This window comes from Penicillium concentricum, assembly GCF_028827145.1.
Source record: "Penicillium concentricum strain IBT 3081 chromosome Unknown utg000002l_segment0_segment0, whole genome shotgun sequence".
Lineage (NCBI taxonomy): Eukaryota > Fungi > Ascomycota > Eurotiomycetes > Eurotiales > Aspergillaceae > Penicillium > Penicillium concentricum.
This window is the reverse complement of record NW_026622755.1, coordinates 4,273,907-4,285,471: the sequence shown is the minus strand read 5'-3', so window position 1 is coordinate 4,285,471 and position 11,565 is coordinate 4,273,907. Positions and strand designations below refer to the sequence as shown.

General features: G+C 49.2%; 4 protein-coding genes across 4 annotated transcripts; 1 reads left to right on the top strand and 3 right to left on the bottom strand.

The window, feature by feature from the left end:
• Positions 1-404: 404 nt before the first annotated feature.
• N7517_005255 (uncharacterized protein) lies at positions 405-1,089 on the bottom strand (the record flags this gene model as incomplete). The annotated part of the gene is made up of 2 exons (XM_056722985.1): positions 405-508; positions 570-1,089. The coding sequence occupies 2 exons, from the start codon at positions 1,087-1,089 to the stop codon at positions 405-407; spliced, it is 624 nt and encodes a 207-aa protein (XP_056579235.1).
• Positions 1,090-2,284: 1,195 nt separating this feature from the next.
• N7517_005254 (uncharacterized protein) lies at positions 2,285-2,822 on the bottom strand (the record flags this gene model as incomplete). Its single annotated transcript, XM_056722984.1, has 2 exons — positions 2,285-2,326; positions 2,400-2,822. 2 exons carry the CDS (start codon positions 2,820-2,822, stop codon positions 2,285-2,287), a joined length of 465 nt encoding a protein of 154 aa, XP_056579234.1.
• Positions 2,823-3,324: 502 nt separating this feature from the next.
• Positions 3,325-9,660, bottom strand: N7517_005253 (uncharacterized protein; the record flags this gene model as incomplete). Its single annotated transcript, XM_056722983.1, has 1 exon — positions 3,325-9,660. One exon carries the CDS (start codon positions 9,658-9,660, stop codon positions 3,325-3,327), a length of 6,336 nt encoding a protein of 2,111 aa, XP_056579233.1.
• An 876-nt stretch (positions 9,661-10,536) lies between these two features.
• N7517_005252 (uncharacterized protein) lies at positions 10,537-11,547 on the top strand (the record flags this gene model as incomplete). Its single annotated transcript, XM_056722982.1, has 1 exon — positions 10,537-11,547. One exon carries the CDS (start codon positions 10,537-10,539, stop codon positions 11,545-11,547), a length of 1,011 nt encoding a protein of 336 aa, XP_056579232.1.
• Positions 11,548-11,565: the final 18 nt, after the last annotated feature.

Genomic DNA, 11,565 nt, shown 5'->3' with positions numbered 1-11,565 from the left:
ATCTGTCGCGGGCTAAAGAAAAAAGACAGGGTGACGAATCATCTGGGATAACCATGATCTAATAGCAACAAATGGGTCCCTTCTGCTTTCAAAGTCGGCCGAGAAGAAGAAATGAGCAATGGGATCCTTCGAATTGGAAGAAAGGTAGTCAATGACTCTTGCACATATGACTGACTTCCCAAACCCCGCAGGGCCATTGATCCAGAGGACCTTCGCACGCCCCGTTGGGAAGTCTGGCGAGGTCCAGTTGAGGAACCAGGGCTGGTCCAAAACCCACTCGCAAGTGCCTACAATTTTCCTTTCAGAAAATATCTCATACAGATCATTCGTAGAGGCAGAGCCGAGCAGCCATGCATGTAGATCTCTTTTATACTCATCTGAAATCATGAACCATAAGCTAAAGACTATGAGTGGATAATGGGGTAGGTATGACCTTCGATCTGAGTCTCTATGCTCTTCAAGATATTTTTGAGCTCGGTTTGCCATGCATCTGCCTCCGACACTTTGTCTAGAAAAGGAAAGTTGATGAGCTTTTCAAATATTCTACATAGTGGTGCATGATCACCTACCACCGGTGGGCTTTCTGCCCTTGTGCCCCTTTGGGTCCTCGATTGGTATCAAGTCATGAAGAGTTTCTACCAATTTGGAGAAATGGTCAACTTGGGCGACTCGCTTAGCTTTGGTTCTCAGCACCCAGCCAAGTCTCTGGCGTTTGGATTCACGGGGAGCATGGCGAGGAGTTAGTTGGTCTTTGGTGGGGTTTTCATCTTTCCCTAGCATTGGCGTCAAGAACGCTTTATCTTCATCACGGCAAACAGCATTGATTGCCGAGAGGAGATCTTTAATTGTTGACTCAATCTTTGGATCATCAAGAAGAGGGTTGTGCTCATATGATATTTCGTCGTCTTCCAGGCCCACGGCCAGACCCCACCTTATCAGTCGAAGCTTTTGGGCTTTAAATTGGGCAACAAGAGAACCAAACTCGGAATCGTACTCTTTCCATGAATCGAATCTTGCAACGGCCTCCAAACAAGTACTAAAGAGACCCGCGAGTCCTATAATTCCGACAGCAAAGCTGACGGGCTCCATGGAGAAAAGATGTTGTTCCAAAGTTGTGATAGTCGTGATAGTAAGGTCCTTGGGTTCGGGTAGCTGTGGGGCTGCCCAGGAGCAACCTTGGTCCTTGGCCCCCGGGGCCGGGGAACTAGTGGCTTTTTATATAAGCAAGGCTGACTAGGCACTATTTCAGGATATCAAAGACTTCCAATATCTAAGAGATAGCAGCTGGGATATGTTCAGTGTTGTAGACCGGAGGTAATGTGTCGGGGAGATACTGAGCAACTCCCATCTTTACTTCACCACACTCATTTCCAAGCGAAAGAAACCAGAGTCGTGTTCCTATCCTTTCTTCCTCTATTGCGTACTCTTGTAGCCTGGCTTTTGCTTCGCCATTATCTTCTCCTTAGACCAATCATTCTTTATTGTGATACGCCCATAATTTTCCCTCGGGTATCAGCTAGAGCTGGACGTAAGTCTTCAGTAAAATATAGAAGGGAATAGCTATACCATTCACATTGCGTCATGAGGCCTTTTTCTAAGATCAAGGCGGACGTGCCGTTGAGAAAGGCCGGTGTCAGGTGGATTTCCGGTACGCGCTAGTGCGTGCTGGGTCGCTGGTCATAGCATTGTGTATCTCAAATTCGATTGTAATATTGAATTACTGTAAGGGAACGGCTTCGACAAGCCAGTGAAGAGCCTCGCGACCTCAGCCTGGGAGTACAATCGCACATACTATAAGTGGGTCCATAGGCCATATACAGTTGGCGTCTCGATCTACATGGTAGTGTTTGAGAGCTTCTCGAGAGGGGGGGTAAGGATAGACTATTCAGTCCACGAATTATTAGCAGGGTTCCATTTTATATGCGCTTTTCGATGTCTATTTCATAAGGTATAAAGGAAGAAGAAAAAAAATGTCATCATAATTTTGTGGTTAAGCCATGCGGCCATGAAAAGACATACACCGGTCTTAGAACCAGCCATGAGGATGAATTCGCCGTCTTTAATGTACAATGCTTCGACACAGGCCGTGGGAGGCGGTATTAAAAGCGAGGGGAGGGAAGTAGAAACAAAACGGGAGCCTCTGTGCTATGTTTAGGAATAATGACATCAACCGAACGCCTGAGAAGAGAGACTTGATGTGAAGATGTTGTTATATGAAGACAGAGATAGAAGGGAGGATAGTTTGACGGCGATTGAAGGAGGATATGGACCGAAAGGAGGGTATTCAAGCGTGGGCCTTCTGCTCCGACGGAGGAAGGGGAGGAAGCTAATAATGTTCATGGTTAGCAAACACATCTAATTGCATATGGATCAACTCGAAGGTGACAAATTCGACGTACCTCGAGCTTTGTGTTATCGGCCATCATGCGCTGGAAACCAATACCGACACCCTCGATGACAGCGAGGAAGACGGCACACATAATAGCGGAGTTGCGGGCGGCCTTATAACCACCACGGATAGCAAGGGAGCCACCGGTAAAGAAACCAGCAATGATAGCGTTATAGGGATCTTCCTTCTTGCGGATACCCTTAATTGAACAGTCGTAGATACTGAAAAGACCTCCCCAGCAGCCGAAGTTACCGCCGAGAACGGGGGCGCGCGCCTTGATTGCTGTGAGCGCGCCTATCCGGCGCTCGCCGTAAGGACTGTTGCGGAACCCCTTAACACCGTGCCAGACAGCGCCACCAATAGCACCCATGGCGAAGGCACCGCCAAAGTCGCTCAGGGCAACCCAAGGACAAGGATCGCGCGTGTGATCCATGATGTGTGAATGAGGTGGACGGGGGGAGAGTCGGGAGGAAAAGGCGGGTCACCGGGACGAGATCAGGTGTGAAAGGCGCGAGAGTGGTAAAGGTCGAGGATTTGTAAATGGCAATAAACCCAGCGGTGACACGAGATAAGGTGGAGGATCAATGGCTCAAGAAATTCCAGATGGGGTACACGTGACCTTGAAAAAATGTCCCCTGATAACTTTGCAAGGTTTGCATATAACTTATGCCTCAGGCATAATTTGTGGATTTTACCTTACGTCATTCGACACTCCTTCCTCCCGAGGTCAATTGTAAACAGCTCATCACGTACTTCCTTCCCTACACATCATATTCCTTCATGTCCTACATACAACACCAAGTCAAAAAGAGCTTACTGAACAACAAATCAAATTTCAAATATAGATATTCTATGCAAAATGGGGCAGAAATCAACGAATGCCACATACACAAAGAATAAACGATGGAAACTAAGCAAAAAAAATAATTTACAGATCAGATGCCGGCAAAGGGAGTATACACATCATGCAACAATTCCAATATCATTTTACAAACCCTAGCGTTGAGCTCATCCAGATGGGCCTTGGTTGAGATCTCACTGGAAGCGTTGATCCTGATCTTCAACATTTCTCCCTCGGTCGAGGTCAACCGGATGTTTGGAGGAGGTGCGTTTTTGGTCCAGGCGTCTAGTCTGCAAGTCAAGCCTCCAGATTCGAACTCATCATCGGCGGAGTCCTTGGGTATGTGATTAATGAACGACCCAAACATAGTATCTGGGGACCACCCATCGGTACAGCCCTTGACTATGGCCTTGAGACCTGGAGTGTCAAATTGCAACGAGTCTGCGTGTTGCTGCTGGATTCGCTGCAGGAATCGAAGGGGTGACTCCCCTGCGACCCTCTGGACGCGCACAGGAATGCGGTTGATACAGGGTCCGACCACTTGATCCAACTCCTCGACACCCGTGTTCCGGCTCACGACTAGTTGACCGAACACGACATCATTGGTCTGATGGAACTGGAACTGCACCATAGCCCATGCTGCCTTCACAACTGTTGCCATTGTAATCCCAGGCGGCAAGGTCATGAGAGGCACCTGCTGTACAGATTCAATGATAGATGGCTCGCAGGTGACAGACAGTTCCTTAGGGAGCATGGGCGGCGTCATCTCGGCGCCCATGAGGAGGCTTTTCCAGAACCCAAACGCCTCAGACTCATGGTCGCGACAGTGGTGCACATACTTTGCGAAGTCCGCCGACGCTGCGACCTCCTTGCCATGGTATAGGTCGAGAAGATCTTCCAGCAGCCTTTGTATGCATAAGCCATCGTACTGTGCGTGGGAGAGTCTCACCACTAATACGGAATTTGATGGATCCTGCTGCACTAGCGCTAATGAAAGTGAGGGAATGCCAAGGATCGGAGTTGTTGAAGAGTCTTCCTTCGACCAGGCTATCGCAACATCCATGGGATTCTTTTCGGTGATATTTGGGACCAGACTCGGATTATGTTCTCGCAAAACGACCTGAACCAGCTGCTTCCGGTGATCAAGGAAGGCCGTGCGGAGGATACTGTGTTTTTGGCTCCACGTGGCACAAGCATGATTCAACTGTGTAGTATCCAGCGTGCCCTTGATCTCCAGGAGCCAATATACATGAGGTCTTCCTGCTAGGTCTGCTTGGACCTCAGTTGTGGGAGCAATATCCACGACATCATCTTGGTTGAATGGGGCTTTCTTGAGATACAGTTCCTGCAAAATTGCTTTCGTCTCTAAGTGATGCCTCAAGTCATCCGAACGAGGAACGATTGAAGATGTTACCCCTGTGTACGGTTGGCTAGATAGCGCCAAGGAGGCCAGCACGGGGTTTTTGAAAATGTTGGCGACTGTCAAAGAGAGACCATCTGTTCGAGCACAAGATACTAGTCTCATTGCACCGATGGAATCCCCACCAAGTTGGAAGAAGCTGTCGTCCATGCCAATTTGGTCTGAATTGAGGTTCAAGACCTGGGCCCAGAGTTTGTGCATCTGTATCTCGACCGGAGTCGATGGAAGCCGCTTAGCAACTGGTGTGGCTGGATCAACGTTTGGCTTTTGCCAGGCCATCTCATCAGATGGCTGGGAACTTATGAGTAGTGGCTCCTTGATCCCAGTCTCCGAATCTTCTGCCTGGATTTGACCGAGGGCAATGGAATCATCTGACCAGATCTGACGAACTGCTTGCTCGACGAGGGAGAGAAGTGATGTCAACTGATCTTCTGAGATAATTTCGGGGTCATAGTTTGCCACCACGGTAAAGCCACTGTTCTGGGACTCCAACATGCAACTCATAGCAAGGGCAAAGCCACCAAACTCTGTACGGCCAGCAGCATCATCCAGTTGGACGAACGGGTCTGGAGCTTCAGATTCGTCGAGTGGCCAAATATTCAAGTAGGTCTGGAACTGACAGGCGCGAGTGGCTTCCGGGCTGACTTTGCGGATATTCTGAAGACCGAAATGTTCGAAATCGAGCACTCGGATAGACGTTGATTGAATTTGTGACAACACCGCTTCAATGCTTTGCAACGGGTTTAGTTGGATACGCATAGGATAGGAAGATAAAGTCGGACCGGTGACGGAGAGAATACCAGAAAGAGAAGCACTACGTCCTGATGTTGTGACACCAACGACGACATCAGAGGACCCGGTAAATCGCGAAATCACACTGGCGATAGCTAGACGAATGACTGTTGTCAAAGTATGGCCGGTGCGTTTATTTGACAGGCCCATGACAGGGTATGTCAACGGAGCCCCTGCCGTAGGGGAGTATTGGGACGAAGGAACTGATGGGAAGGCTGCAGCTCGCGGGTCGAGGTTTTCGAGCTCGGTCTGCCAGAAAGCCTTTGCTTCGTCGCCCTCTTTTCCCACGACGTATTCGACAAATGAGCTGAAAGGACGAACTCCCAAAGTCTGTCCTCTGTACGCCGCCGCTGTCTGCTCCAGAAGTTGTCGAACTGTCCACCCGTCACACAGGGAGTGGTGCAATGACAAAACCCAAACTCGAAGTCGATCGGGTGTGGCCGGGGCAATAGCCATTCGGACAAGCTGTCCGCCAACATCCACATGCCGTTGCATGTCAGTGACGATATAATCGTCCAGATTATCTGGGCTGTCCCATACCACATTGTCGTCTTTAATGACTGCCTGATACAAACTAGAACCGGCTTGGAAGAGGCGGGTACGGAGGATGGTGTTTGCTTCCGTGGTCTGTCTCCAAGCCTGCTGAAGTTGTTCTTCTGTCATCTCGGGCGGAATTGTGTAGAGATAGCGACATTGGTAGGTACCAGGGTTGGCGATGGAAAGAAACATCATACCTTCCTGTAAAGCTGTACAGGGATATACGTCTTCAATGGAGTCACTTGTGACATTGCATTGATTCATTGCCTCGCGTTTGATGTAATCACAGTCATTTTGCTCGGCGTTGGGAGTTTGGATGAGGGAGAACGACCCGTATTGTTTGTGGGCAGAATCCAGATCGGAGTCTTCCATCACCAACGCCATATCACAAAGTTTTGGGTGTGCAAATATATCAGCAACAGTCAGCCTCTTGCCCTTCTCCAAGGCTAAACCAGCAAGCCGCATAGCGGTGATTGAGTCTCCTCCCAAGCTGAACATGGTATCATCCATACCGGCCGCCTCAGGTTTCAGCCCAAGGAGATGGGTCACCAAGCTATGGAGAACCTTCTCCTGCGGAGTCGAAGGATATCTTTTATCCTGTTTTGCGGCTGCGTATCTCTGTAGATCTTCAAGAGGAAGCGATGAGGTATGCTCTCTCAGTCTTTTTCGGTCTATTTTCCCTGATGCAGTGGTAGGCATTGTCTCGAGCTGGAAAAACAGATTGGGGACCATGTAACCCGGAAGTTGGCTTCGTAGGTGTGCCTCTGCCTGGATAATGCTGGACCGGAAGTCATCTTCGGGGTCACGCAGAAGCTTGGTTGGATCTCTTTTCTCCACTTGGCCTCGCAAAATGAAGGCAACCAACAATTCACTGTTGTTTCTGGGCTTGATCACATCCACCACCAAACCAGCAACTTCTAAGCATTGATTCAAACAATGTTCGATTTCCCCAAGCTCGATTCTCTGACCCCGAAGCTTGACTTGCATATCCTTTCGACCCAGGAAGCGTATAGACCCATCGGGCGCATATTGTACGAGATCACCTGTCTTGTAGACTCGATTGTGGGGTGATGAGGCTGGCATTTTATGGAGAAAATCGGGAGTATCAACAAAAGCAGCTGCCGTCTTTTGGGGATCATTCAAATATCCACGCCCCACGATGGGTCCTCCGACTAAAAGCTCGCCGATGGCACCGATGGGTACTAGCCGATTGTGATTTTTGCTATCGGCTACCCAGCATACGGCTCCTGTACCAAATCCAATGTTGAGTGGATCGGAATCCAAGGTAACTTGAGACTGAATGGTGGTAAGCACACAGCACTCGGCTGGTCCGTAGATATTGATCAGCCGAACGTGGCTTCCCCAGATGTCGATCACTGCTCGGGACAGTGCCTCTCCGCCAACAGCAATAGCTCTCAGACTTGGCATATCTTCAGGGCGCAGTGAACGAAGGAAGGATGGCGTAAAGTCTGCATAGTTGATGTTGAATCTACTAACGACACTGATGATGTCGTTCATCCGATCATCAGGGGAAGGAATGCAGATGGTGCCACCGGCAAGCAAGGTTGCCAGATGATCTGTCACGCTCACATCAAATGAGTACGAGGCAAACTGTAAAGCTCTTGTTTCCCTATCCATTTCGGCAACCTTGATGTAGGCCAACGCACTTGAACAGAATGCTCCATGTTCGATTACCACTCCCTTTGGCTGTCCCGTGGACCCAGAAGTATAAACGACATAGAGAATATTCGATGGACTGACCTCGGATCCGTGATACTTGAGAGCACGCACCGCAAGTCCACTGTCGTGGCTATCATCGGTGTCTATCACGATGACGCTCCCTGTGAGGTCCTTTGCATTCGATGCCAATTCTGGAGGGCAAACCACGAACGGTGCTCTAGTATCCTCACAGATCATCTGTAATCGTTTCAATGGAATGGCGGGATCCAACAAGGCAAATGCACCACCTGCTTTGATGACACCCAGAATGGCCACGGCAGTCCATTTGGATTTCTCGAAATAGAGCGGAACAACCGTGTCTGGTCTAATGAGACCTTCCTCCAACAACTGCACGGCAAATCCACTCGAAAGGGTTTCGAGTCTTTCGTATGAGAGCTCTCCATTCCAAGCACAGACAGCTGTGACTTGTGGTTGAGATCGGGACATTTCTGAGATCAAATCGTGAACGCAAGATTGGACATTTTCAGGAGTTCTGAGACTATTCCATGTCTTCAAATCCATCTGATCCTCTGGGCATAAGCCCTCAATATCATCCACGCATGAATTCTCTGCACGGCTGATCCACTTCATGATATGCGAGTGCTGTTGAAGTATTCTTTTCATCTGGACCTCGGGGACAATGTGATGATCGTACACAGCCTGCACGCTGATTGTGTTCCCGTCAGGTTCGACAACCAGTGTAATGGGGTATGTTCCGAATGTGGCATGGTTTTCAAGATCCTGTGTTTGAGTGACCTCGCTAAACAGCGAATAGTCATCACGTCTCTTCGGCTGCAAGACAATAAGACTCTGGAATTTGCACAAAGCCGCAGCGTCTGAGGACAATATGCGCATCTGGTTGAGGCCGAACTGCTCATGCTGGACCATCTCTGCCCGACGATGGTGCAGTTGCCTCCAAGTCTCGCCAATTGATTGGTCGCCTTGCACCAAAACCTGGAAGGGGAACGTGGCGATCGTTGGTCCACTCATCAGATCAACTGCTGGCATTGTAGCGCGTCTTCCAGTGTCAGTGACACCGAATACAACTTCTTCGGATGCTGTATGACGCGAAATGAGGATTGCCCAAGCCATCTTCACTGTCGTGGATAAACTGTCGAAATCCATAGATTGAGCCAATTTTGTTTCAAGGATGAATGACTTGGTCGCTGCTGGCGTGTAGGACTCGGCTGGCACAGCCGGGAACGAGGTCGGACTCATGCGTGTGAGCTCATTGGACCAGAACTTCTCTGACTCCTCGTTGGACGCCTTCAGACAGTATTCAGTGAACCGGGAAAAATGCTGATCTGGCACTCGTTGTTCAGCGTACGCCGCCTCGATATGTTTCAGGATCAAGGCCAACGACCAGTCGTCATACAAGGCATGGTGCAGTGTGATGACAAGATGAGCAGGACTTTCTGGGTCCAAATCCTGAATGAAACCTGCTCGTGCTAGCGGTGCTCCCAGTGGCATCTCCTTCTGGCAGTCCTCTGCGAGATATTCTTGGAGATTATCGCTCTTCTGACACTCGATTCCCTGGCGACAGACAACTTGCACCACGCCCCTTGAGCCGAGCTGCACGACTCTCGTACGCATGATTGTATGAGCTTTGACGGTGGCATCCCACGCAGTGCGGAACTGCTCAAAGGGGATACCGTTCTTTAAACGATACACGTACCGCGCCACATACATGCGTGGAGTTTTGACAGATAATGCTACCAGGGCTTCCTGCACTACCGTACAAGGGTAAGCATCCTCGATATCATCTGCGACGGTGCCGCATAGTTTGGCGACTGTTGGCAGAATATGTTTTGAGCCATCGCTTCCAGCGAGCAGAGAAAAGGAGGGAATGATAGGTTCCTGGTGGGCCAAGATGCCATTTTGGGTAGTCTGATTGAGATGATCTGGAGTTGGATGAAGAACCTCCTCACTTCCAATTTTTGTTGACATCGTACTTAGTGTCATGGTGGGATATTTGAAAAGTTGGCTTGGAAGGGAGGAAATATATGTCTTTTGTGTTGGAAGAGGAGAGACGGTTAAAGGGGAAATTCCATTTGTTGAGGGTCGACGCTGCTACGCAGTACGAGTATCCTGCCGAAAGATATTCTTCACGATACCTTCGGGCCCCACTGAAATAGGTTCATTATACGGGTGGATCCGTACTTCACGTATTCGACGATCTTTATCCCAACTGGGACTCGTTCCTTGATCGGACAGATCGGATCTACATCCTCTACTCAAGACTGACAAATACTCCGTATTGTATAATATCTCTGTTTCCACAAGCTAGAGCCTTTCGGTTTTCTCGATTCTTCAACTCATATTGTACCATATGCTGCAATGTCTCCCTGTCTGCAGACCTCTCCTAGCAACCCACTACTTCTTCGGAAATGGATAGCTCTCACAAAGGTCTCAAAGAAGACCGAGTAGTAATTCGACAGTCTGATGTGTACTGTATAAGATTACACGAAACTTGGACATGGTCTCTTACTTCGGGAGTGGACACGGCTGGAGGACACGAGGGTCAGTGGCTTCAGCTGAAGCTTCTCTTAATTGGGCATGGGCACGGCTGAATATGGGTGTCCATGGCTGAAGCTAAAGTGGAAAGAGAAAAGAGAAAAGACAAATGTGTATGCATGTACGTAACAGGTTTCGGCACCTTATTTGCTTTGGTATTTTTCTACTTTATAGCTTCACAGCTTTTCTCACGCTGCCCTAGCCTACTACATAATTGCAAAGGGGGCTAGGCGAAAATTATATCGCAACTATATTCCAAACGCATTTCCCTTCGCAGAATAACTTCCTTTTCTCTTTGATCGACTCCCAAATTCCAGTACGACCATGGAAAACTATCGCCTCCATACTGCTCAAAGCAGGCCTGATCTCTGGGAAATCCTCAAACTTCCCACACATCCATTGAATGCCGCTTGGCCAATGTTTATCGACCAAGACGAATATTTTCAACATTACTGCACCCAACTCGACAAATTCGAAGCCTTTTCTCCCATGCAGTTTGCCATTGTCGAAGTCGATATCTGCGGAGGGGAACATATCATTGCTTGTGGACGTTCTGTCCCATTTTACTGGCCTGACCTGGACAGAATCGGAGGCAAAAAGGGGCTCCGTCAACATCCCGAAGTATTACATACTCTCCCAGACGAAGGCTATGATGGGATTCTCTCTCGGGCCGTTGAGCAGCAGCTCGCGCGAGAAGGTATTGTCCAAGATTCGACTGGACTCAGGCCTTTATCCGATCCCGCCATGACGAGAACAGAGTCACCCAATGCCCTATCCGCTATCTCAATCACGGTGTCTCCAGAACACCGTTCTCGGGGATTAGCCGATATATTGATTATGGCTATGAAACAAACAGCAATGGATCAAGGTTTTGACACGCTGGTGGTGCCCCTTCGGCCAACACGAAAATCCGACTTCCCGATGACTAAAATGGCGGATTATCTATCATGGCCAGCGACGGCGGTCCCGAATCAGGGGATTTCCAAGACTTTGAGGAAGACGGACCCAAACCTCCCTTTCGATCCCTGGCTGCGGAAACATATTAGGCTGGGAGCTAGGGTGGTAAAAGTGGCTCCGCGGAGTATGTACGTGGAGGGCAGTGTCGAGGAGTGGCAGCAGTGGACTGGTGTCGATTTTAGCCGGCTGATTGGGCGCAAAGATACCCCTCTGAAACAGGAAGCCAGCTCCGACAAGATGTACTTAGAAGTTGCCTTTCCGAAGGGACTCGTTCCCCTGCGGTATTACGTTGCTGAACAACGTTGTGTCTACTTGGAGCCAAATGTCTGGCTACATCATGAGCTTCCTCTTGGCAGCCTTTGTCGGGATGGGAGATGATATTGTCGCAAAACCTGT